Raw genomic sequence first — 23,086 nt, 5'->3', positions numbered from 1 at the left:
TCTCTGTCATATCAGTAGTGATCTCTCCTTTTTCATTCCTGATACGAGTTATCAAGTTTCTCTCTCTCTCTTTCTTTGTTAGGTTTGCCAGTGGTCTATCAATCTTGTTTATTTTTTCAAAGAACCAACTTCTGCTTTCGTTGATCTTTCGGATTGTTTTTTGAGTTTCCACTTCGTTGATTTCTGCTCTCAGCTTTGTTATTTCCTTCTGTCTTCCTGTTCTTGGGTCCTTTTGTTGAGCATTTTCTAGTTCTATTAGCTGTGTCATTAAGCTACTCAGGTAAGCTCCTTCTTCCTTCCTGATGTGTGCTTGCAAAGCTATAAATTTTCCTCTCAGTACTGCTTTTGCTGTGTCCCATAAGTTCTGAGAGTTTGTGTCTTTATTGTCATTTGTTTCCAGGAACCTTTTTATTTCCTCCTTGATTTCATCTCGGACCCACTGGTTATTGAGCATGAGGCTGTTTAACTTCCAGGTGTTAAAGTGTTTCTTCTGAGTCCCTTTGGAGTTCACAAATAATTTCAGAGCCTTGTGGTCAGCGAAGGTAGTCTGCAAAATTTCTATCCTCTTGATCTTATGGAGGTATGTTTTATGTGCCAGCATGTAGTCTATCCTGGAGAATGTCCCATGTACATTGGAGAAGAATGTGTATCCAGGTTTCTGGGGATGGAGTGTCCTATATATATCCACTAGGCCTCTTTCTTCCATTTCTCTCCTCAGGTCTAGTATATTCTTGTTGGGTTTCAGTCTGGTTGACCTGTCCAGTGTTGACAAAGCCGTGTTTAGGTCCCCCACAATTATTGTGTTGTTGTTGATATTATTTTTCAGATTTGTCAGCAGTTGTATTAAATATTTTGCTGGCCCCTCATTCGGTGCATATATGTTTAGGAGAGTGAATTCTTCCTGCTCTACGTACCCCTTGATTAATATAAAATGTCCGTCTTTGTCCCTTACAACCTTCCTGAGTATAAAGTTTGCATTATCTGATATTAGTATGGCCACTCCAGCTTTTTTATGGGTGTTGTTTGCTTGGATAACTTTTCTCCAGCCTTTTATTTTGAGTCTATGTTTGTTCTGACTATTCAGGTGCGTTTCTTGTAGGCAGCAGAAGGTTGGATTGAGTTTTTTGATCCATTTAGCCACTCTGTGTCTCTTAACTGGTGCATTTAGTCCATTGACGTTGAGAGAAAGAATTGTCCTGGGATTTAACGCCATCTTTATTTCAAAATTTGGTGTGTCTTTTGGGTAGTCTTGTCTTAGATTAGGTCTTTCAGTTTTTCTCTTAAGACTGGTTTTGTGTCTGTGAAGTTTCTGAGCTGTTTTTTGTCTGTGAAACCATGTATTCTTCCATCAAACCGGAAAGTGAGTTTTGCTGGGTATAGTATTCTGGGTGAAGCATTCATTTCATTCAGTCTTGTCACAATATCCCACCACTGCTTTCTGGCATTGAGTGTTTCTGGTGACAGGTCTGCTGTAAATCTCAGGGAAGCTTGCTTGAACATGATTTCCCCTTTTGATCTTGCTGTTTTCAGAATTCTGTCTCTATCTGTGGGATTTGTCATTGTGACTAGGATGTGTCTTGGGGTGGTTTTTCTGGGGTCTCTTTTGGTTGGTACTCTTCGGGCATGCAGGATTTGATCACATATATTCTTTAGCTCTGGAAGTTTCTCTTTAATGATGTTCTTGACCATTGATTCTTCCTGGAAATTTTCTTCCTGGGTCTCTGGGACTCCAATGATTCTTAAGTTGTTTCTGTTGATCTTATCATAGACTTCTATTTTCGTCTGTTCCCATTCTTTGACTAATTTTTCCATTGTCTGCTCATTTGCTTTAAGTTTTTTGTCCAATCTCTCCTGCTGTATGGAATTGTTATGTATCTCATCTTCCACAGCACCAAGTCTATTCTCAGCTTCTGATACCCTGTCCCAGAGCTTATCCATTTTGTCATTCACTTCGTTTACTGAGTTTTTCAGGCCTGTTAGTTGACATGTTATTTCAGTTTGGAGTTTTGTCATTTCTGCCTTCATATTTTCTTGGTTCTTATTAGTGTTCTGTTCAACTCGATCCATGGTTTCTTGGAGTCTGTTGAGCACCTTCCATATTGCTAGTCTAAAGTCCTTATCTGAGAGGTTGATTAGTTGTTCAGTCATTATCTGGTCCTCAGAATTGTCATCTTCATTCTCTATGTCTGATGCTGGCCTGCGCTGTTTCCCCATTGTCACATTTGTATTGTGGGTTTTTCTACGTGTTGTAGTGGTATTCATTGTCTATATGATGTAGGCAGCACACTCCTCTGGCTCCTCCCTTTCTGGATGGGCTGACTTGCCTCTAAGGGAGGGGAGTCCTCCGTGGATGAAGCCTCACACTGGGTCAAATCTTAGGCCCGAGCATGTAACAGAGAAGACAGTCCAGAGAGAAATGTTTGCTTCTGTGATATAACGCCGTTCTTAGTGTGATTTTTCCTTCTTGTTGCAATGGAGTTCTTTCCTTAGAAAGAGTGCACGGCCGCGTAGCGAAGCGGAGCGGCCGTGCTCCTCTGAGCCTCTTTTTGCCCCACTCGCAAGAGTTTCACGCAAGAGGACAGTAGACAGACATAGACAGGTCACACTCACAGTCTTTCACAGCTGAGCCCCACTGGGCCGGTGTACTTTCGCGGATTTTCCCCGCCTGGTCGACTAATAAGTTCTTAAGGAGAATGGAAAAGGTAATGAGAGGTAATGTTATTTTGAGGTGAGCTCTTCTTGACTATAATTTCACCCTATTTTAGCTTCTATACTCTAAACCATATAGACAGTAAAGGAGAGTAAGCTAAAACTTAGTCCATAAAGGATGATTCTCTAATGATTAATTAATTAAAATTAATTCTAATTCTAATGATTATTTCCTCCAAATGAATTCTAGGTGAGTGCCACAGACACAACTTATTTTGGCCCATAAGTGGGAACATATCGGTAATAGCTATCTTAAAGTTGAAGTACTATGGGTTGCTTTGGAACTATCATAATGTTTTCACTGTAAAAGAATTGTTACCTTAAGTAAAAGTACTAATTTTTCTAGAAGATTATGTTAATTTACTAAATCTTCCTTTTTTTTTCTTTTATTCTTGAAGGTAAATATTCAGAAAGCTACATTTTTTACGCAACATTAAACAAGTACAGAAACTTGGAATCATTCAATAAAAATATATGGAAGGGTCATTGATCACATCAGAACAGTATGTTTCAAAATACATATTAAAAGGAAATTAATCCATATGAGCAACAATATTGAGAATACTTCAAAAACTTCCAGGAGATGTTTATAAATTTTGACAAGGTATTTCTGGAAGAAATAGAAAATTAGTGTCAAGGGAAACTATAGAACAGGATCATGATTCTGGGTATAATCTTTATATTTATAAAATAAAGAATATAGAATTATAGAATTTTCCTATATATTTTCTATATAGAATAAATAAAAGGACAAATCAAGAAGTCTTTATGAATTTTTAATTACTTCATCACTTTTTTATTCCTAACTATATATTTATTAAGTTTTACTGCATATCAGACATTTGGATAATCTACCTTAAAAATAGGGTTCCATTTGGCCAGAGAGATAGTACAGGGATAAGGTACCTAGGTACCTATCTACCACATAGCTGACATAGGTTTGATACTGCATATGAGCATTACTAGGTATTATCCTTAAGCATAGAGCCACAAAAAAAAAAAAAAAAAAAAAAAAAAAAAAAAAAAAAAAAAAAAAAAACCTTAAGCACAGCCAGGTGCATCCCAAAACCAAAAATAAATTAAAGGGAAAAAAAGATCTCACATAAAACTGCTATTTATTTTTGCAGATGAAATAAATATACCTTTTATATTTGGTTTCCTGCTAAGTTTCTAGTGTGTTGTGGAGCAAAAGGGAAGGCAACAGACCACAACAGTAAGGAGAGTGATGACAGGAATTCTGCAGCTCATGGACCTGGGCGTGAATGAGGAAATGGCCTGAAAATAGTGTGGCTACTTAATCCTATATCTCAGTCACTTTGAAAGTCAACTCTTCCTTGTCTCTGTTGCCTTTTGCCCTCTACCCTCAGCCATTTATAACTGTCTTTTAAGGCCTAGGCCAGTCTATCTTTAGACTTTGCTTTACTCTTTCACCTCATTCCTTTAGTAATGAGATAGAATGTTTTCCAAGAAAGTCTCAATTTCTTGAATGAGTTTGTTTCAATAAAGCCACATTTTTCTTTGTTTATAAAAACAAAGTACAAAAGTGTGTGTGTATATTGAATATTGAAAATACTTAGAATCTGCTACCATGCAGATTTATGAAAGAAGAAAGCAGAGGAGTTCTTAGACAAAGAGAATGTGTATTTCTGTTATTGGAAGCTAAAATTATGTACAACCCTAGTCAGGACTCAAAACAGAATAGTGTAGATAAAGAGATAGGCATAGACAGACTTTACATTTCTATTGTACTATATTCCAGATATAGGATGATTCTATTATATTTCATAATATAAGTATTACATCCTCTGATGACTTTAGTCATGAAGAAATTTTTTTTCCAGGAGAGAGCACGAATACAGTCCCCCTCTACCACAAATTTTGCAGTCGAGTTTCCCACATTTGGGGAAATCACAGGGGTCAGCACATCCGGAGTGCAATGGATAAGCCTCAACCTGGGAAAACCACCTTTGTGATCATAGAATCTCCCCTGCCAAGTAAGTATAAGAATTATTTTAAACTACTATAGTAGATTATTAAATTCATTTTAACTGATTCAAGAACTACAGCCAATGAATTTTAAGAGACCATTCTACATAGAGAATCAGAACTTCATGTTTGATTCTATTTCTCAGTTTTAGTTTAATTTCTCTCAAGATCTTTTTGTTTAAAGATATACTGTTTATGTCTATGGAAAAAAAGTTAAAATGTGAAGAAATGAAATACTCATATTTTAAAGGAAAGAAAGGAGATAATTTCCTTTAAAATATATCTAGGGTATGCTCAGTTGGTGTTAAAATGCTACTTAAGAATTGTAAAATAACACTTACCTTTCTTGCCAATAGGTCCGGTCTTGCCAATATTTCCCTGGTCTCCTATATCACCCAGTTCTCCCTTAATTCCTAAAAAGCAAAGCATATTATTTTATACATAATATACATAATATTTTATGCTTATTATTTTTATATATTTAAAGATGTGGCTAACATAATATATTCACCTGGGGGCTGAGAGATAGCATAGCAGTAAGGCATTTGCCTTAGATGCAGAAGGATGGTGGTTGGAATCCCGGCATTTCATGTGGTTCCCCAAGCCTGCCAAGAGCAATTTCTGAGCATAGAGCCAGGAGTAAGCCTTAAGCGCTGCCGGATGTGACCCAAATATATATATATATATATATATATATATGTATGTGTATGTAAAAGTAAAAAGCTTTACTTTTCTGAGAAAAGTTTATGTCCATATTTTACCTACATTATCTAGTTTTATATCCTTCTAATTTAGGCAATAAAATTAAATTTTGTGTCAGAGCAGATATTAATATGTATACCAATGGTAATATTTCTAAAAGGTCAATAGCAGAGCATGTTAACTCCAAGGGAGGGGCTGAGCCAAAGCATTCTATTCAAAGTCTTGTGGAAATTCTTTTGCTTCTCTTTCTAGAAGAGTAGGATTTCAAGGGCCTGAAAGAATGCTCAGTAGTTTAATGGTCCTGTCTTAACAAGAATGAGACTATAACTTCAAATTGTGGTTGCAAATCCTAGTAGCCCCATGATCTAATATTCCTGATCAGAGAAAACAAACAAAACAAAAAATAAAATGATGGGGCCAGAGCAATAGTACATCAAGTAGAACATTTGTTTTGTACATGGCTGAATTGGGTGTGGTCCCCTGCACATCATATGATCCCCCAAGCACCACCAGAAGTAAGTAGCTTCTGAGCATTGCTGGGGATGAGCTAAAAGTACCCAAATGGAAAAAGTAAAAATATAATTTTAAAAGTAAAAAGGTAAAATAAATAATTGAAGCAATAACACAGCAGGGAGGGCACTTGCCTCACATGAGGTTTATCCCATTACTATCCCTGGCACCCTATATGGTCCCCTGCGTACTGCTAGGAGAGATTTACAAGGATAAACCTTGAACATGGCCAGGTGTGACCCAGAAACAAAAAATTAAAGTTTGTCTCTCTTTTTCCTTAACAAAGCAGTAAAGTGGTACTGGGAATATAGCTCATTGATATGGTACATGTCTGAAATAGCTGAAGTCTAAATTTGATCTTCAGCATCACAAATCAAAACAACTAAGCTCCCCATTTCTGCATCCTCACTCCTAATAACTCTTCACTCCCTGTCAAAAAGGATATATAAGAAATACACATAATAAAATGTAGTGGTCAAATAATAGAGATTATCCCTAATAGAGTTTTGTGAGATAAATAAATACCTTAGGACTGGTAAATTTCTCCAACCTTTTTACTAATATTTTCTTTTTTTAGTATTTTTTAATTTATTTAAACATCTTGATTACAAATATGATTGTGATTAGGTTTCAGTCATGTAAAGAACACTCCCCTTCACCAGTGCCAACATTCCCACCACCAATGTCCCAAATCTCCCTCCATCACACCCCACTCCATCTTGTACTTTAGAGAGGCTTTCCAGTTCCCTCATTCATTCACATGATTATTTTAGTTCTCAGTGTAGTTATTTCTATAATTGCACTCACCACTCTTTTGTGGTGAGCTTCATGAAGCGAGCTGGAAGTTCCAGCCCTCCTGTCATTGTCTCTGAGGATTGTTGCAAAAATAACTTCTTTTTCTTAAAACCCCTAGATGAGTGAGACTATTCTGCATCTCTCTCTCCCTCTGACTTATTTCACTCAGCATAATAGACTACATGTACATCCATGTACATCCATGTATAGGAAAATTTCATGACTTCATCTCTCCTGACTACTGCATAATATTCCATTGTGTATATGTACCACAGTTTCTTTAGCCATTCTTCTGTTGAAGGGCAACTTGGTTGTTTCCAGAGCCTGACTATTGTGAATAGTGCTGCAAAAAACATAGGTGTGAGGAAGGGGTTTTTGTATTGTATTCTTGTGTTGCTAGGGTATATTCCTAGGAGTGGTATAGCTGGATAGTATAGGAGCTCAATTTCCAGATATGGGAGGAATCTCCATATCGCTTTCCATAGAGGTTGGACTAGACAGCATTCCCACCAACAGTGGATAAGAGTTCCTTTCTCTCCACATCCCCGCCAGCACCAATTGTTCTTATTCTTTGTGATGTGTGCCAATCTCTGTGGTGTGAGATGCTATCTCATTATTGTTTTGATTTGCATCTCCCTGATGATCAGTGATGAGGAGCATTTTTTTCATGTGCCTTTTGGTCATTTGTATTTCTTTTTTTTTTTTTAATCAAAGTGTCTGTTCATTTCTTCTCCCCATTTTTTGATGGGATTAGATGATTTTTTTTTCTTGTAAAGTTCTGTCAGTGCCCTGTATATTTTGGATATTAGCCTTTTATCTGATGGGTATTGGGTGAATAGTTTCTCCCACATGGAGGGTGGTTCTTGTATCCTGGGCACTATTTATTTTGAGGTGCAGAAGCTTCTCAGCTTAAAGTATTCCCATCTGTTGATCTCTGTTTCCAATTGTTTGGAAAGTGCAGTTTCCTCCTTGAAGATGCCTTTAGTCTCAATGTCATGGACTGTTTTACCTACGTGTTGTTCTATATAACTTATAGTATCAGGTATGATATCAAGGTCTTTAATCCATTTGGATTTTAACTTTGTACATGATGTTAACTGGGGGTCTATGTTCACTTTTTTGCAAGTGACTAATCAGTTCTGCAGCACCACTTGCTGAAGAGGTTTTCCCTGCTCCACTTAAATTTTTTTGCTCCCTTGCCAAAAATTAGGTGGTTGTATGTCTGGGGAACAATGTCTGAGAACTCAAGCCTATTCCACTGATCTGAGGGTCTGTCTTTATTTCAATACCATGCTGTTTTGATAGCTATTGCTTTGTAATACAGTTTAAAGTTGGGGAAAGTAATGCTTCCCATACTCCATTTCCCTAGGAGTGCTTTAGCTATTTGAGGGTGTTTATTGTTCCAGATGAACTTCATAAGTGTTTGATCCACTTTTTTAAAGAATGTTATGGATCTCCTTATAGGGATCACATTAAAACTGTATAATGCTTTGGGGAATGTTACCATTTTAATGATGTTAATCCTGCCAATCCATGACACGGTACGTGTTTACTTTTCCGTGTGTCCTCTCTTATTTCTTGGAGCAGGGCTTTATAATTTTCTTTGTATAGGTCCTTCATGTTTTTGGTCAATTGACTCCAAGTTATTTGAGTTTGTATGGCACTAATGTGAATGGGATTGCCTTCTTGATGTCCATCTCTTTCCTATCATTATTGGTGTATAAAAAGGCCATTAATTTCTGTGTGTTAATTTTGTAGCCTGCCACCTTGCTATATGAGTCTATTGTTTCTAGAAGCTTTTTGGTAGAGTCTTTAGAGTTTTCTAAGTAGAGTATCATGTCATCTGCAAACAGTGAGAGCTTGACTTCTTCCTTTCCTATATGGAATCCCTTGATATCTTTTTCTTGCCTGATCGCTACAGCAAGCAATTCAAGTACTATGTTGAAGAGGAGTGGTGAGAGAGGACAGCCTTGTCTTGTACCAGAGTTTAGAGGAAAGGCTTTTAGGTTTTTTCCATTGAGGATAATATTTGCCATTGGCTTGTGGTAGATGGCTTCAACTAGATTGAGAAAGATTCATTTTATTCAATCTTGCTGAGAGTTTTGATCAAGAATGGGTTTTGGAACTTATCAAATGCTTTCTATGCATCTGTTGTTATGATCATGTGATTTTTATTTTTCTTGTTGTTGATGTTGTGTATGGTGTTGATAGATTTATGGATGTTAAACCATCCTTGCATTCCTGGGATAAAACCTACTTGGTCATAGTGTATGATCTTCTTGATGATGCATTGGATCCTATTTGCCAGGATTTTGTTGAAGGTCTTTCCATCTGCATCCATCAGGGATATTTTCTGTAATTTTCTTTTTTTGCAGCCTCTCTGAATGGTTTTGGTATCAAGGTGATGCTGGCTTCATAGAAGCTGTTTGGTAGTATTCCTTTTTCTTCAATTTCATAGAAGAGCCTGGCTAGGATTGGTAGTAGCTCCTCTTGAAAGATTTGAAATAATTCATTAGTAAATCCATCTGGGCCTGGGCTTTTCTTTTTAGGCAGCTGTTTGATTACAGTTTCAATTTTCTCTGTAGTGTTGGGGTGTTTAGATATGCTATATCTTCCTTATTTAATTGTGAAAGGTTATAAGTTTCCAATAATTTATCCATTTTTTTAGGTTGTCATGTTTATTATCGTAAAGTTTCTCAAAGTAGTCTCGGATTAACCTTGTATCTCTGCAGTATGTGTCCTGATCTCCCCTTCATTTCTAATATGGGTTATCAGGTTTCTCTCTCTTTCTTGGTGAGTTTTGCCAATGGTCTATCAATCTTGTTTATTTTTTCAAAGAACCAACTTCTGCTTTTGTTGATCTTTCGGATCGTTTTTTGGTTTTCCACTTCATTGATTTCTGCTTTTAGTTTTGTTATTTCCTTCTGTCTCCCTATTTTTGGTTCCCTTTGTTGGTCATTTTCTAATTTTGTGAGCTGCGTCATTAAGTTATTCAGGTATGCCCCTTCTTCCTTCCTGATGTGTGCTTGTAAAGCTATAAATTTTCCTCTCAAAACCGCTTTTGCTGTGTCCCATAGATTCTGGCAGTTTGTGTCTTCATTATCATTTGTTTCCAGGAAAGTTTTGATTTCCCCTTTGATTTCATCTCGGACCCACTGGTTGTTCAGTAACAGGGTGTTTAATTTCCAATTGTTAAAGATTTTTTTTTGTGTGGCTTTGTAGTTCACATCTAATTTCAGACCTTGTGGTCAGCAAAGGTAGCCTGCAAGATTTCTATCCTCTTGATTTTATGAAGGTATGTTTTTTGTATCTGTATGTGGTCTATCCTGGAAAATGACCCATGTACATTGGAGAAGAATGTCTATCCAGTTTTTTTGGGGGGGTGGAGTGTCCTATATATATCTACTAGTCCTCTTTCTTCCACTACTCTTTTTAGGGTTAGTATGTTTCTTTGGGTTTCACTCTGGTTGACCTATCAAGTGTTAACATGGCCGTGTTGAGGTCTCCCACAATTATTGTTTTATTATTGATTTCTTTCAGATTTGTAAGTAATTGTATTAGATAATTTGCAGGTCTCTCATTGGGTGCATATATGTTTAATAGTCTGATTTCTTCCTGTTGCACATATCCCTTGATTAGTACATAGTGTCCATCTTTGTCCCCTACCACTTTTCTGAGTGTAAAGTTGGTGTCATCAGATATTAATATGGCCACCCCAGCTTTTTTAAGTTTGTTGTTTGATTGGATGATTTTCCTCCAGCCTTTAATTTTGAGTCTATGTTTGTTCTGACTATTCAGGTGTGTTTCTTTTAGGCAGCAGAAGGCTGGATTCATCTTTTTGACCCATTTTGCCACTCTGTGTCTTTTAATTGATTAATTTAGTCCATTGATATTGAGGGATATGATTGTCCTAGTATTTAATGTCATCTTTGTAAATAAGTTTGATGTGTTTGTTGGTCTCTCTTGTCTGAAAGTAGACCTTTCAGTTTTTCCTTTAAGGCTGGTTTTTTCATCTGTGAAGTTTCTGACTGTTGTTTATCCATGAAGCTATGTATCCTTCCTTCAAACCTGAACGTGAGTCAGGCAGGGTGCAGTATTCTCGTTGAGGCATCCATTTCATTCAGTCTTGTCACAATATCCCACCACTGTCTTCTGGCCTTGAGAGTTTCTTGTGACATGTCTGCTGTAAGTCTTAGGGATGCTACTTTGAATGTAATTTCCCTTTTTGATCTTGCTGCTTTTAGTATTCTATCTCTATCTGTGGGATTTGTCATTGTAACGAGGTGTGTCTTGGGGTGTTTTTCTTTGGGTCTCTTTTAGCTGGTACTCTTCGGGCATGCAGGATTGCATGTAGTCTTTAACTCTGGGAGTATCTCTTTGATAATGTCTTTGACAGTCGATTCTTCCAGGAGATCTCCTACCTGTGTCTCTGGGACTCCAATCATTCTTATGTTGTTTCTGTTGAGTTTATCAAAGACTTCTTTTTTCATTTGTTCACATTCCTTGAGTACTTTTACCATTGCCTGATTGTTTGTCTTAAGTTTTTTTCCAATTTCTTCTGCTGTGTTGAGTTTTTTTGCATCTCATCTTCCAGCATGCCGAATCTGTCCTCAGCTGCTTTTACCCTGCTGGCGAGGCCATCTACTGAGTTTTTCAGTTCAGCTACCATGTTTTTTAGATCTGTTATTTCAGTTTGGACTTTTATTATTTCTGTCTTTGAGTTTTGTTCAGATCGATCTATGCTTTCTTTGAGTTCTAGAAACATCTTCCATATTGCTATTCTAAACTCCTTGTCTGAGAGGTTATTAGATGGTCAAAGTTTTTTAGGTCATCCGAGCTATTGTCTTCATTCTCTGTGCATGTTGATTTCCTGCGAGGTTTCCCTATTTTCCTGCTTGTAGTGTGATTTTTTTCTGCCTGTTATGGTGGAGTTCATTGGGTAGAAAGAGTACGCGGCAGTGGAGTGCTATTTTTCTGGGCTCTTTTTGGCCCACTCCTAAGAGATTTTGGAGAAAGGACGGTGGAAAAACACACACAGGCAACACTCACAGTCGGGAATCACTGGGTGGGCATAGATTTACCCAGCCTGACATCACAAACAGGCAACCTTCCTATCTGCGGATAGCCAGTTTTCATGGTTTGACACAGTTCTTTGGTGCTCCAGCCCTTGGGTGAGCCTCTGGGAGTGCTATTTTTCTGGGCCTTTTTCGGCCCACTCCCAAGAGGTTTCGGAGACAGGACAGTGGAAAAACACACAGAGGCAACACTCACAGTCAGAAATCACTGGGCAGGCCCTAATATTTTTCATGGCTGTCTATGATAACATCAATATACTTACCAGTTACAAAGCTTTGTTTTTGTGACAATAATTTTGCAATTGATTGTATATATTTATAATATACTAAAAATGTCTTATTCAATATTTCTCTAATGAGGTCTCAAGGGACTGTGAGGCTTTTCTTTTTAACTACAACTACTGGAGATTTAAAAATTTCTACTTGACTCTTTGTCTCAGCTGACAGGAAATAGATCTAGTGCTTAAAATACATGTGTTGCTGCTGAGTAATAGTACAGCTTAAGTCCCTTAACTTGTATGTGGTCAACCCATATATAAGTCCCGGCATCCAATATTGTCCCCAGAGTCCACCAGGAGTAATTCCTGAGTGCCAAGCCAAGAGTGATTCATGAGCACTGGAGACTGAGTTGAAAAACTTCCCTTAATTGCCCTCATCTTTGTTTTTCTACCTTTCTCCTACATCACTAAAGGTTATGATATCTTGGAGAAAAGAGAGTGAATCTATGAACCTGAAAGCCCTTTCTGCTACTTTTGCTTTTTCTTTTTGTACTCTAAATCAGACATCACGAGTTACTTGGAAACAAGCCAAAGCTATGAACACATATTTTTCTAAAATTGATAGATTCTTACATGTCCCAGAAACTACTATTTCCTAGAATTTTCCCTGAGGACATCTCTCCCATAGCTAGAGGATTCAGTTTGAAGATTATGTCATGAAATGTTGACATCTCACAAATCTTCAGAGCAAAGGATTTCATGAAAGTGTCTCGTTTCCAGAGTAAGGGTAGTAAAGAGAAAGTGAAATCTACAGGTTCAATGTTGAGCTATTTTACTTACCTTTTGGCCCCATACGTCCCACTTTTCCATGCTTCCCTTCGTCACCAAGGTCTCCTTTTTCACCATCATCTCCTTTTGAAATAAAAAAGAGTGGAGCAGCTCAAATAAAAATACAACTACATACTTCCCAGGACTAGGATAACAATTCATCTCTTAATTAAGATTTACCTAAAAATCTGAGATGAATACAGACTTTGATAGTATCAAGGACACTTGAGGCAAGAGAATAAACTATTTTCTCTCTCTCTTTTCTCCATTCCAAATTTATGTCTAAAAATATATTTGATGGTAAATCCCTTAAAATTCTTTAAAAGTTTGCCTAAAATTTTACTCTTTTTAGAGAATCTGGAAAGTTCTGGAAAATATATGAAGGCATATATTGATATGCTGAATAGTTGTACTAGCTTTATAAAACTATAAAATTATATTTAAACTTATATATGTGATTATCAAAAATTTTACATACATCTATAAAATAACTTTGTACATATGCAAGTCCATATCTAGAGTATATCTAAAGTCCATATCTAGAGTTCACATCTAGAGTAGCATTCCTTATTCATTGGAAATTTATTATACTAAGACCTTTTCAGTGAAATCAAATAGAACATAACTCTTTAATTTTTTCCTATACATAAATATGATGCATTTTTAATATGAAAATTAGACATAAGAGGTGAGCAACAATAACTGAAAATAAACTAGAACAATTACAATGTACTTTGATAGAAGTACATTCTCATCTCAAAATATCTTACTTCTAACTTGCATTTTAAATGTTCTTGTTGGACTTTGGTTGACCATAGATAAGGGGGAGCTATTATATATAAATTAATTGCTCTTTATATGCTTGGGAGCCTTCAAACTGTAGGCATGAACCAGGAAGCTAAGAACAGAAAAGTACCTAGGAATGGGGAAGTATTACAGAGCAGTTCTGGGTGAGCAGAGACTATCTTATTCAGAGGGATTACTCTTGCCTTGCACCAAAGCAATAGGAGCTTACAAAATGATGCCTTTCATGAAAGACGTATTTGATGGTACACCAGGATATGCAGATTTAAATATCATGATGCTCACCAGTTGGTGAAGGAAACCTACTTAAATCAGTGATGAAATGTATTAGTTGAGGAGAAGGATAGTTCGAGAATTGAGTCTCACCTTTACAATTCACTATTTGAGGAAGTTGAATATATGACTTCTTTTTCTGAGTCTCATCTTCTACAATTTGAACTTAAAACCAGCTACCTCAAAGAGTTCTCTAAAAGTTTAGATAGGAAATAAAAATAAAAGACCTGGGCATGAGCAATGCTTAATACTAGTGTCCATTACTCCTATTTCCAAGATTCATTTTCATTGTCCTTAATTTGTGGATAATCCTTCTCTCTCTAATTATACCAATTGTTTTTGAATCAACAATCTAACACCTGAATGTGCTTTGAAAATGAAGAGTATAACATGCAATATTATAACCTGAATTATCACTACAGTAATTTATGAACATGAAGGAACTTGGTACATAACCAAAGGAAAGTAGAGAGAAAAAAATATTCATAGGAATAAATATTTTAAGAGAGGAAAGGCTGATATATTCACTAATTTATCCAGGAAAAACATAACCAAAAATTCTCTGATATTCTTCTGGAATCAGAATGATGATATTTTATATTAAGTTATAAGTGAAGATTAAATTGTTAGACTTCCTGGTTGTGAGATTGTTCAAGCTCTGCAACATATCACATCATATGCAACATATCATATCATAGTGAAGTTCTAGAATCTCCTGTGCAAATTTTTGAAAAAGAAAATGAAGATTAGTTCTGTAATGAGGATTGACGTAAATGGACAAGATGGCATTTTCAATTTCAAGTTAATTATCAATGTTTACCGAGCAGTTACAATGTGTGCTGGGAACTGTGCCTTTGTCATCATCACAGCAGCTGTATGGGGTAAAAAAAAACTAATGGCATTCATGAATGGAACAACCAACATGGTGTCATGGAAGTTATGAACTTTCTCTGGTCATAAAGCCTGATGGTGGCAGAAATAGGATTTAATATATGACTCTCTCTCCCTTCATATGCCCTTTGGAAAATACGTACATTCTTAAGACAAGATTCTGCGACCCTTAGGGATGATAAATTTTAGAGAACTTACACTGAATAAATTTTATCAGGGAGAAAAGGAGACATGCAGAAAAATATTTTTTGTTCCATTTTAAACAAGAAGCTGGGAAGAATAAAAAATTGAAAACCTAACTTATTATGTTAATGACTTAATTCTCAGGGAATGCATCCTTGTTAGAGTTTGGGAAAATGGAGACCTGGCATTGCCATCCACCTAATGAGGAGTGCTGGGAAATCCTTGACTTTTTCTGAGACTTGTTTTTCTCATTGGTAGAATGGACAGAATAATACCTTATTCCCGAGGATTTTAAGAAAGATGAAGTAACAAAATATTTTCTTTTAGGAATCCCTCATAAAAACTGTCAGGTGGGTTCTATTCTCTAATTACTGCTATTGTGTAAAATAACACTTTCCTCTCAGTCATCTTTTTTAATCTGTGCCATTTCTTATAATCATCAGGGATTGTAGGATAACTGGGGTTATGAGTGATTTATTCTAACATGCCTAGACTTTAGCACAGTGCTTTACTTTGGTGCCTAGTAGAGTGGAATGGAATATAACCTGTGAGGTATAAAAGTTTTCCAAATGTAAGAAGTATTAATTGTATATTGCATATACAATACAAGCTCAAGGGATCCTGGTGTTTGATGTGGGTTCTGTCATTGATCTCCCAAAAGCCTTTGAAATAAATCCTGTTCTTCCATCCATTTTGCAGAGGAGAAAATGGGTCAAAGAGAGGTCAGGTAACACCTCAGCTTTAGATTGTTTGTAAGTAAGAAAGTCAGGATTCAAATCAGGTCATTTGCCTTCAAAGTTCATGTTCTGAACAAGCTATATAATTGGGAACAAATTTCTATGTTAATTAACATTGCTGGGACTTATAGGATTGTTTTATAAAATGAGGACAAAATCGCAAGTCATGCTTACCAAAAAGCAATATTTGAGAGGCATTTTCTTATTCCCCAAAAATACACAGATATGAATTATTTCTTATCTTTCTCTTCCTGTGAGCTTGTTCATTTTTAAACAAGTGCCTAACTAGAAGCAGCCAGATGAATTACTTAGTTATCTGCTGCTCCCTGGTGGTTTCTGATGGAGACAAAGGAGGGTGAAAATAGGATTATTATACTTGTGACCTACGTGCCTGCATCCCAGTCTTGTGATGAGCAGTCTCTGGCAGAGATGAAGTAAACAACTCGTGCCCTTGCCTTAAGCTTCAGTCCATGATTCATTTGATCTCTGGGACTTGCTTTAATGAGAATAGAAGAGTGGTATAAAAGCAAGCTTTGAAAAGGACCCCCCCCCTATAGCTCACAGTAGCTGGCTTCTATTCTCTTGTCAATATTTCATTGGATTAGTAGGGCAATTTAGACTTCCTTTAAAAATAGCCACTTACACTTTAAAATTAAATGAAAAGCTATCAAAGAAAAACGAATTCCAATTCCATAGAAATGATTTGTTTCACAACACACACACACACACACACACACACACACACACACACACACACACTATCCCCAGACCACACCCTTGCTGCGATAATCCCTCAGCAGAATTCCAGTTGACTAATTTTTCTTAGGTAGGATCTATTTGTCCTCTAGACAAGCAAATAGTCTTCTATAATTAAATTCTAAGTTTGAAATAAAATAGCAAACACAGGTCAGTACTCCTATTCAAAGAAAGCAATTTTTTAAAAATTAGCAGATTGGTTTTGAAAACACTAAGGAAATTTCACTGTAAGTTGCACTTTTCTCACGGCCACAAACAATCATATAAGTTTAAGGAAAGTTCTTAGGAATCTTTCTGTTCATCAGCCTTTAAATTGAGAGGCATAAGAAGTATAATGTGTTTCAATACAAAAATGCCTTCTTCACACCTATATTCATTGTAGCACTATTTACAATAGCCAGGTTCTGGAAAGAACCAAGATGCTATTCAACAGAAGAATGAATAAAGAAACTGTGGTACATATGCACAATGGAATATTATGCAGCTGTCAGGAAAGATGAAGTCATGAAATTTTCCTATACATGGATGTACATGGAATCTATTATGCTGAGTGAAATAAGTCAGAGGGAGAGAGATATACAGAGAAGAGTCTCACTCATCTATGGGTTTTAATAAAAACAAAAGACATTATTGTAATAATGCCCAGAGACAACAGAGATGAGGGCTGGAAGGACTGGCTTTCTATGTGATGCTCACCACAAAGAGTGGTGAATGTTATTAGGGAAATAACTACACTAACAACTACCATGACAATGTAGTGAGAAAAGTAGAAAGCCTGTCTGGAATATAGGCAGGGGGTAGGGAGAGAGAGAGATGGGAGCATTGGTGGGGGAATGTTACTGGTGAGTGAGAGGTGTTCTTTTTTATGACTGAAACTCAACTACAATTATGTACACAATCATGGTGCTTAAATAAGGGTAAAAAAAGGAAGTCTAATGTGTTTTCTTCATGATATCAGGATCTTAGCTTAAAATAAAAATTCTCTCCCCTCTACATATTTTTCTCTACATGCAAATTGAATTATTTCCTTGGAAATTTTAATAGTTTTATTAATTATATTGCATAGCAACCCTATATACCAGTGGCACTTATTGGAAATTACTTTCCAATAATTTTCATTCTCCAATTAAAACTTTATTTCATCAAAATATTTGCATCTCCTTGAGATCTGTTATGGTCAGCCTTCTCCCCATTCACCTAGTTTTTTAGATCTTCACCTAAATCGATCTTAAATTCTTTCAACAAAGCCATTTCCACACAGTGATCCCTAAGTCATGGCTTAAGGGGAAGATGGAGTTGGACCTTTTATTTCTGAGTTTGTTTCATCTCTAAAATGAAGAAAAATTTAATTTCACAGTATTATATATCTTGAAGGAGGCAACATTTGAACTTCGTTTAGTACCATCTGGCACTTGCAAAAGTCCTCTTTTGTTGTCAGAAGAATGCAAGGAGGAATAAAATAATGGTCATTATCATATATATCATCAGAAATATTTTCCCTTTTTCCACTATATTAATAAATTTTATATAGATATTGTTTCTTCCCTTGTGTGTAAACTCTTCACTCTTCACTAAGAACATTTTCACTCAGTGATAGAAAAAATTATATCTACTACTGAGAACTACAAAATGCATTTTAAATGTGTCACTTATTTACTGAATAGTTTTAAAAATTACATATATATCATTGAAAATCTCTGTTAAATACTTCAGTATTTAAATTACATTTTAATCTAATAAACTGAGCAATTTAATTTTTAATTTTTAAATTATTTTGGTTTGAGGGCCACACTTGGCTGTGCTTAGAAATCACTATGTTCATTCCAGGAATGCAAGGATGGTTTAACATCCATAAATCTATCAACACCATACACAACATCAACAAGAAGAAAAATAAAAATCACATGATCATATCAATAGACTCAAAGAAAGCATTTGATAAAGTCCAACACCCATTCTTGATCAAAACTGTCAGCAAGATGGGACTGGAAGGAACCTTTCTCAATCTAGTTGAAGCCATCTACCACAAGCCAATGACAAATATTATCATCAATGGAGAAAACCTAAAAACCTTTCCTCTAAACTCTGGTACAAGACAAGGCTGTCTGCTCTCACCACTCGTCTTCAACATTGTACTGGAAGTTCTTGCTATAGCGATCAGGTAAAAAAAGATATCAAGGGAATCCAGATAGAAAAGGAAGAAGTCAAGCTCTCACTCTTTGCAGATGACATGATACTCTACTAAGAAAACCCTAAAGACTCTACCAAAAAGCTTCTAGAAACAATAGACTCATATAGCAAGGTGGCAGTGTATAAATTAGCACACAGAAATCAATGGACTTTTTATACACCAATCATGATAGAGAAGAGAAGGAAGTCAAGAAGAAAATCCCATTCACACTAGTGCCATACAAATTCAAATATCTTGGAGTCAACTTGACCAAAGACGTGAAGGACCTATACAAAGAAAACTATAAAGCCCTGCTCCAAGAAATAAGAGAGGACACGGAAATAGAAACACATACCCTGCTCATGGATAGGCAGGATTTACATCATTAAAATGGCAATACTCCACAAAGCATTATACAGATTTAATGCTATCCCCTTAAAAATACCCATGACATTCTTCAAAGAAGTGGATCAAACACTTATGAAGTTCATCTGGAACAATAAACACCCTCAAATAGCTAAAGCACTCCTAGGGAAACGGAGTATGGGAAGCAATACTTTCCCCAACTTTAAACTCTACTACAAAGCAATAGTTATCAAAACAGCATGGTATTGGAATAAAGACAGACCCTCAGATCAGTGGAATAGGCTTGAGTTCTCAGACATTGTTCCCCAGACATACAGTCACCTAATTTTTGACAAAGGAGCAAGAAGTTCTAAGTGGAGCAGAGAAAACCTCTTCATCAAGTGGTGCTGGCAAAACTGGTTAGTCACTTGCAAAAAAAGCAAACATAGACCCCCAGTTAACATCATGTACAAAGGCAATATCCAAATGGATTAAAGACCTTGATATCATACCTGATACTATAAGTTATATAGAACAACACGTAGGTAAAACAGTCCATGACATTGAGATTAAAGGCATCTTCAAGGAGGAAACTGCACTCTCCAAACAATTGGAAGCAGAGATCAACAAATGGGAAAACATTAAGCTGAGAAGCTTCTGCATATGAAAATAAATAGTGCCCAGGATACAAGAGTCACCCACGAAGTGGGAGAAACTATTCACCCAACACTCATCACATAAGGGGCTAATATCCAAAATATAAAGGGCACTGACAGAACTTTACATGAAAAAAATCATCAAATCAAAAAATGGGGAGAAGAAATGAACAGCCACTTTGATAAAAAAAAAAGTAATACAAATGGCCAAAAGGCACATAAAAAAATGCTCCTCATCACTAATCATCAGGGAGACGCAAATCAAAACAACGATGAGATACCATCTCACACCACAGTCATTGGCACACATCACAAAGAATGAGAACAATTGGTGCTGGCGGGAATATGGAGAGAAAGAAACTCTTATCCACTGCTGGTGGGAATGCTGTGTAGTCCAACCTCTATGGAAAGCGATATGGAGATTCCTCCCAAATCTGGAAATTGAGCTCCCATTTGGCCCAGCTATTCCACTCCTAGGGATATAGCCTAAGAACACAAAAATACAATAAAAAAAAAAAAACCTTCCTCACACCTATATTTATTGCAGCACTATTCACAATAGCCAGGCTCTGGAAACAACCAAGATGCCCTTCAACAGAAGAATGGCTAAAGAAACTGTGGTACATATACACAATAGAATATTATGCAGCCCTCAGGAGAGATGAAGTCATGAAATTTTCCTATACATGGATATACATGAAATCTATCATGCCGAGTGAAATAAGTCAGAGGGAGAGAGAGAGATGCAGAATAGTCTCACTCATCTATGGGTTTTAAGAAAAATAAAAGTCATTTTTGTAACAGTTCTCAGAGACAATGAGAGGAGGGCTGGAACTTCCAGCTCACTTCATGAAGCTCACCACAAAGAGTGGTGAGTGCAGTTATAGAAATAAGTACACTGAAAATTACCATAACCATGTGAATGAATGAGGGAATTGGAAAGCCTGTCTAGAGTACAGGTGGGGGTGTGGTGGGATGGAGGCAGACTTGGACATTGGTGGTGGGAATGTTGCAGTGGTAAAGGGGGTGTTTTTTACATGACTGAAACCTAATATCAACCATATTTGTAATCAAGATGTTTAAATAAAGGGAAAAAAGAAATCACTATGCTCGGGAATCATTGCTGGCATGCTTGGGCCATCTTGGACTCTCTAGAGTACTGGAGTTTATACATCAGTCAACCATGTGCAAGTTGAGCTCCCTTTCTGCTGTGTTTTTTTCTAGACCCAACTTTATTATTTTTTAAAGAATAGTATCACTTTGTATTATGGTAATGTTGATTTACAAGATGATGTGTTTTAGGAGCATATGTTTACAGATATTTAGAATATATCTTGGCATAATGCACATCTCAACGAAGTATGGGTTACTTTTTATGATAGTTTATTAAACATGCCTCTTCCATTTAGTTTTTTCCACTCTGATAACCTCAGTTCTGTGGTTATTTATTCCAACTTTCTCAGAAAGTGTCTCTGAATAACATTTATATATACCAAAAATGCTATCATATGAACTTCATTTTTAATAGTTCAGACCATCATGATCATCATTAAGTCTAGACCTGTACTTTTACTTATTGAAGTTCAATGTGGAGAATAAATTTTCATACAAATAAGTTCTCCAAAAAGGCACATGGTGCACTTTAATATTCGGGAAAGCTCAGGGAAGCTGGGGGGCAATTCTCTCAAAAATTGTCCATGCATGTCTGCTTTTCCACTAATCTCCCTGAACTTGGCTTTGAGATCAGAGTTGCATTGCAGGTCAATGAGCTCCATTTGAAGCACAGGAGGGGCATCTTGCACATCAAAGGAAAAGGGGTCCACAAAAATTTGGAAAGTCGCTCTGTGCTTTTTGAAGTCTGCAAATCTGTGATCAAATTCCTTCTCTAGCTTAAAAATAGCATCAACATATTTCTCACCACTGAATGGTATGCCTGCATCCACAAGTTCCTTGCATGCCAAGAAATGGCAAAGGTTTGTCTGAGAGAGCTGGGATTTCCATAACACAAGTTTTGTGGAAAATGCTCTCACATTGTCATAGACAGTACTGATAAGCTGTCCTGGGCCTTGTAACATCTTGTTTAGTACATTCAGCTTATGTGTGATGTCAACAAGAAAAGCTAAGTCCATGAGCCATTAGTGGTCACTCAGAAACAGCATTCTCATCCTTCTCCATGAAGGCTTTCACTTCTTGTCTCAACTCAAAATATCTTTTCAGGACATTTCCCCTGCTGAGCCAATATACCTTGGTGAAATAGAGCACATCTCCATGTTCTGACTCCATTTCCTCTAAAAAAGCACGGAACCTCCTGTGCTTTAAGCCCCTGGATCTCATTTGGTTGATTCATTTCACAACAACAGACATCACACTGTCACACGACAGGCATTTACTGCAAAGGGCCTGCTGATGGATAATGCAGTGAAAAGCAATGGCCTTCTCTACACCCTCCTCTTCAAGTTTTTTTTGAACATGTGCCACCAGTCCATCAAAGGTGCTCCATCAGTTATTATTCCAACAAACATCTTCCATGGCAAACCTGCATTCTCAATGGCATCACACAGATGCTGAAATATCTCATTAGCGGTGGTCTGGCCATGCATTGGAATTATTGTGAGCAGCTTCTCTGTCAATTCAAAATTGTAATCAACACCACGGACATAAATTGTGTGCTGTTCAGTGTCTGTTATATCTGTGCCCTCGTCAAGAGCAACTGAGTATGCATCAAAACATTTGGCTTTCTCACACAGTTGATGATGCCACTTGACATGTCAGAAATGCGCTCTGCCACAGTGTTGGCAGAAAGGCTGATTTGCTAAACTGACCTTTTTTTTCCAGACAGATAATACTTGCAGCCTGTAACATGCATTTTTAACAAACTCTTCTTTTGGAAATGGTTTCCATGCCTGAGCAATCATCTCACTAACCATGTAAGTAGATTCGACTGATGTAACATTCTCTTTGGTTGCTTTCTTGAAGAAATCTTGTTCCCTCATTAGACATGCTTTAAGACTGGCAACCCACTTGGCTCTCTCATTTTCTTAATATTTTGCACATTCCTCAGCATGTTTAGTTGAATAATGGCATTTCACGTTGTATTTCTTTTGCACTGCAACTTTCTCTGAGCAAATAAGACCTGTCGGGATGCCCCTGTACTCAACAAAGAAATACTGCGTCTCCCACTTTTCCTGAAATTGTCTGTGCTCATCATCAATCTTTCTCTTCATTACAGGTTTTTATGAAGTCATGATGAAGGTATGACAAATTTAATTTTGTAATAAACCTATCTCCCTTCTCTCCCTTCTCTTACTTAGGCCTCCGATAATGCAAGGGACAGCAGGCAGGAGCAGCGGAAATGATGTCTGCGCTAGGCACAAAGCATTCCCGATTATTCACTTACTGAATATTCACAATAAAAAATCGCATTAGTAAGAAAAAAAATCGCAAAAAA

General features: G+C 36.7%; 1 protein-coding gene and 1 non-coding gene across 2 annotated transcripts in view; both read right to left on the bottom strand.

Moving 5' to 3' along the window:
• COLEC10 (collectin subfamily member 10) overlaps positions 1-23,086 on the bottom strand; it is a 64,225-nt gene that overhangs the window by 18,975 nt on the left and 22,164 nt on the right. Inside the window, exons 2-3 of the mRNA XM_049773495.1 lie at positions 12,836-12,907; positions 5,037-5,108 (exon numbers count right to left, since the gene is read on the bottom strand). Of these exons, the coding sequence (XP_049629452.1) occupies positions 5,037-5,108; positions 12,836-12,907 (144 nt within the window). The remainder of the gene's footprint in view (positions 1-5,036; positions 5,109-12,835; positions 12,908-23,086) is intronic.
• LOC126009877 (U1 spliceosomal RNA) lies at positions 4,548-4,711 on the bottom strand. Its single transcript, XR_007496055.1, has one exon. It is a non-coding gene; the product is annotated as a U1 spliceosomal RNA (small nuclear RNA).

Source organism: Suncus etruscus, chromosome 5, assembly GCF_024139225.1.
Source record: "Suncus etruscus isolate mSunEtr1 chromosome 5, mSunEtr1.pri.cur, whole genome shotgun sequence".
Lineage (NCBI taxonomy): Eukaryota > Metazoa > Chordata > Mammalia > Eulipotyphla > Soricidae > Suncus > Suncus etruscus.
This window is presented reverse-complemented; position numbering and strand designations above follow the sequence as displayed.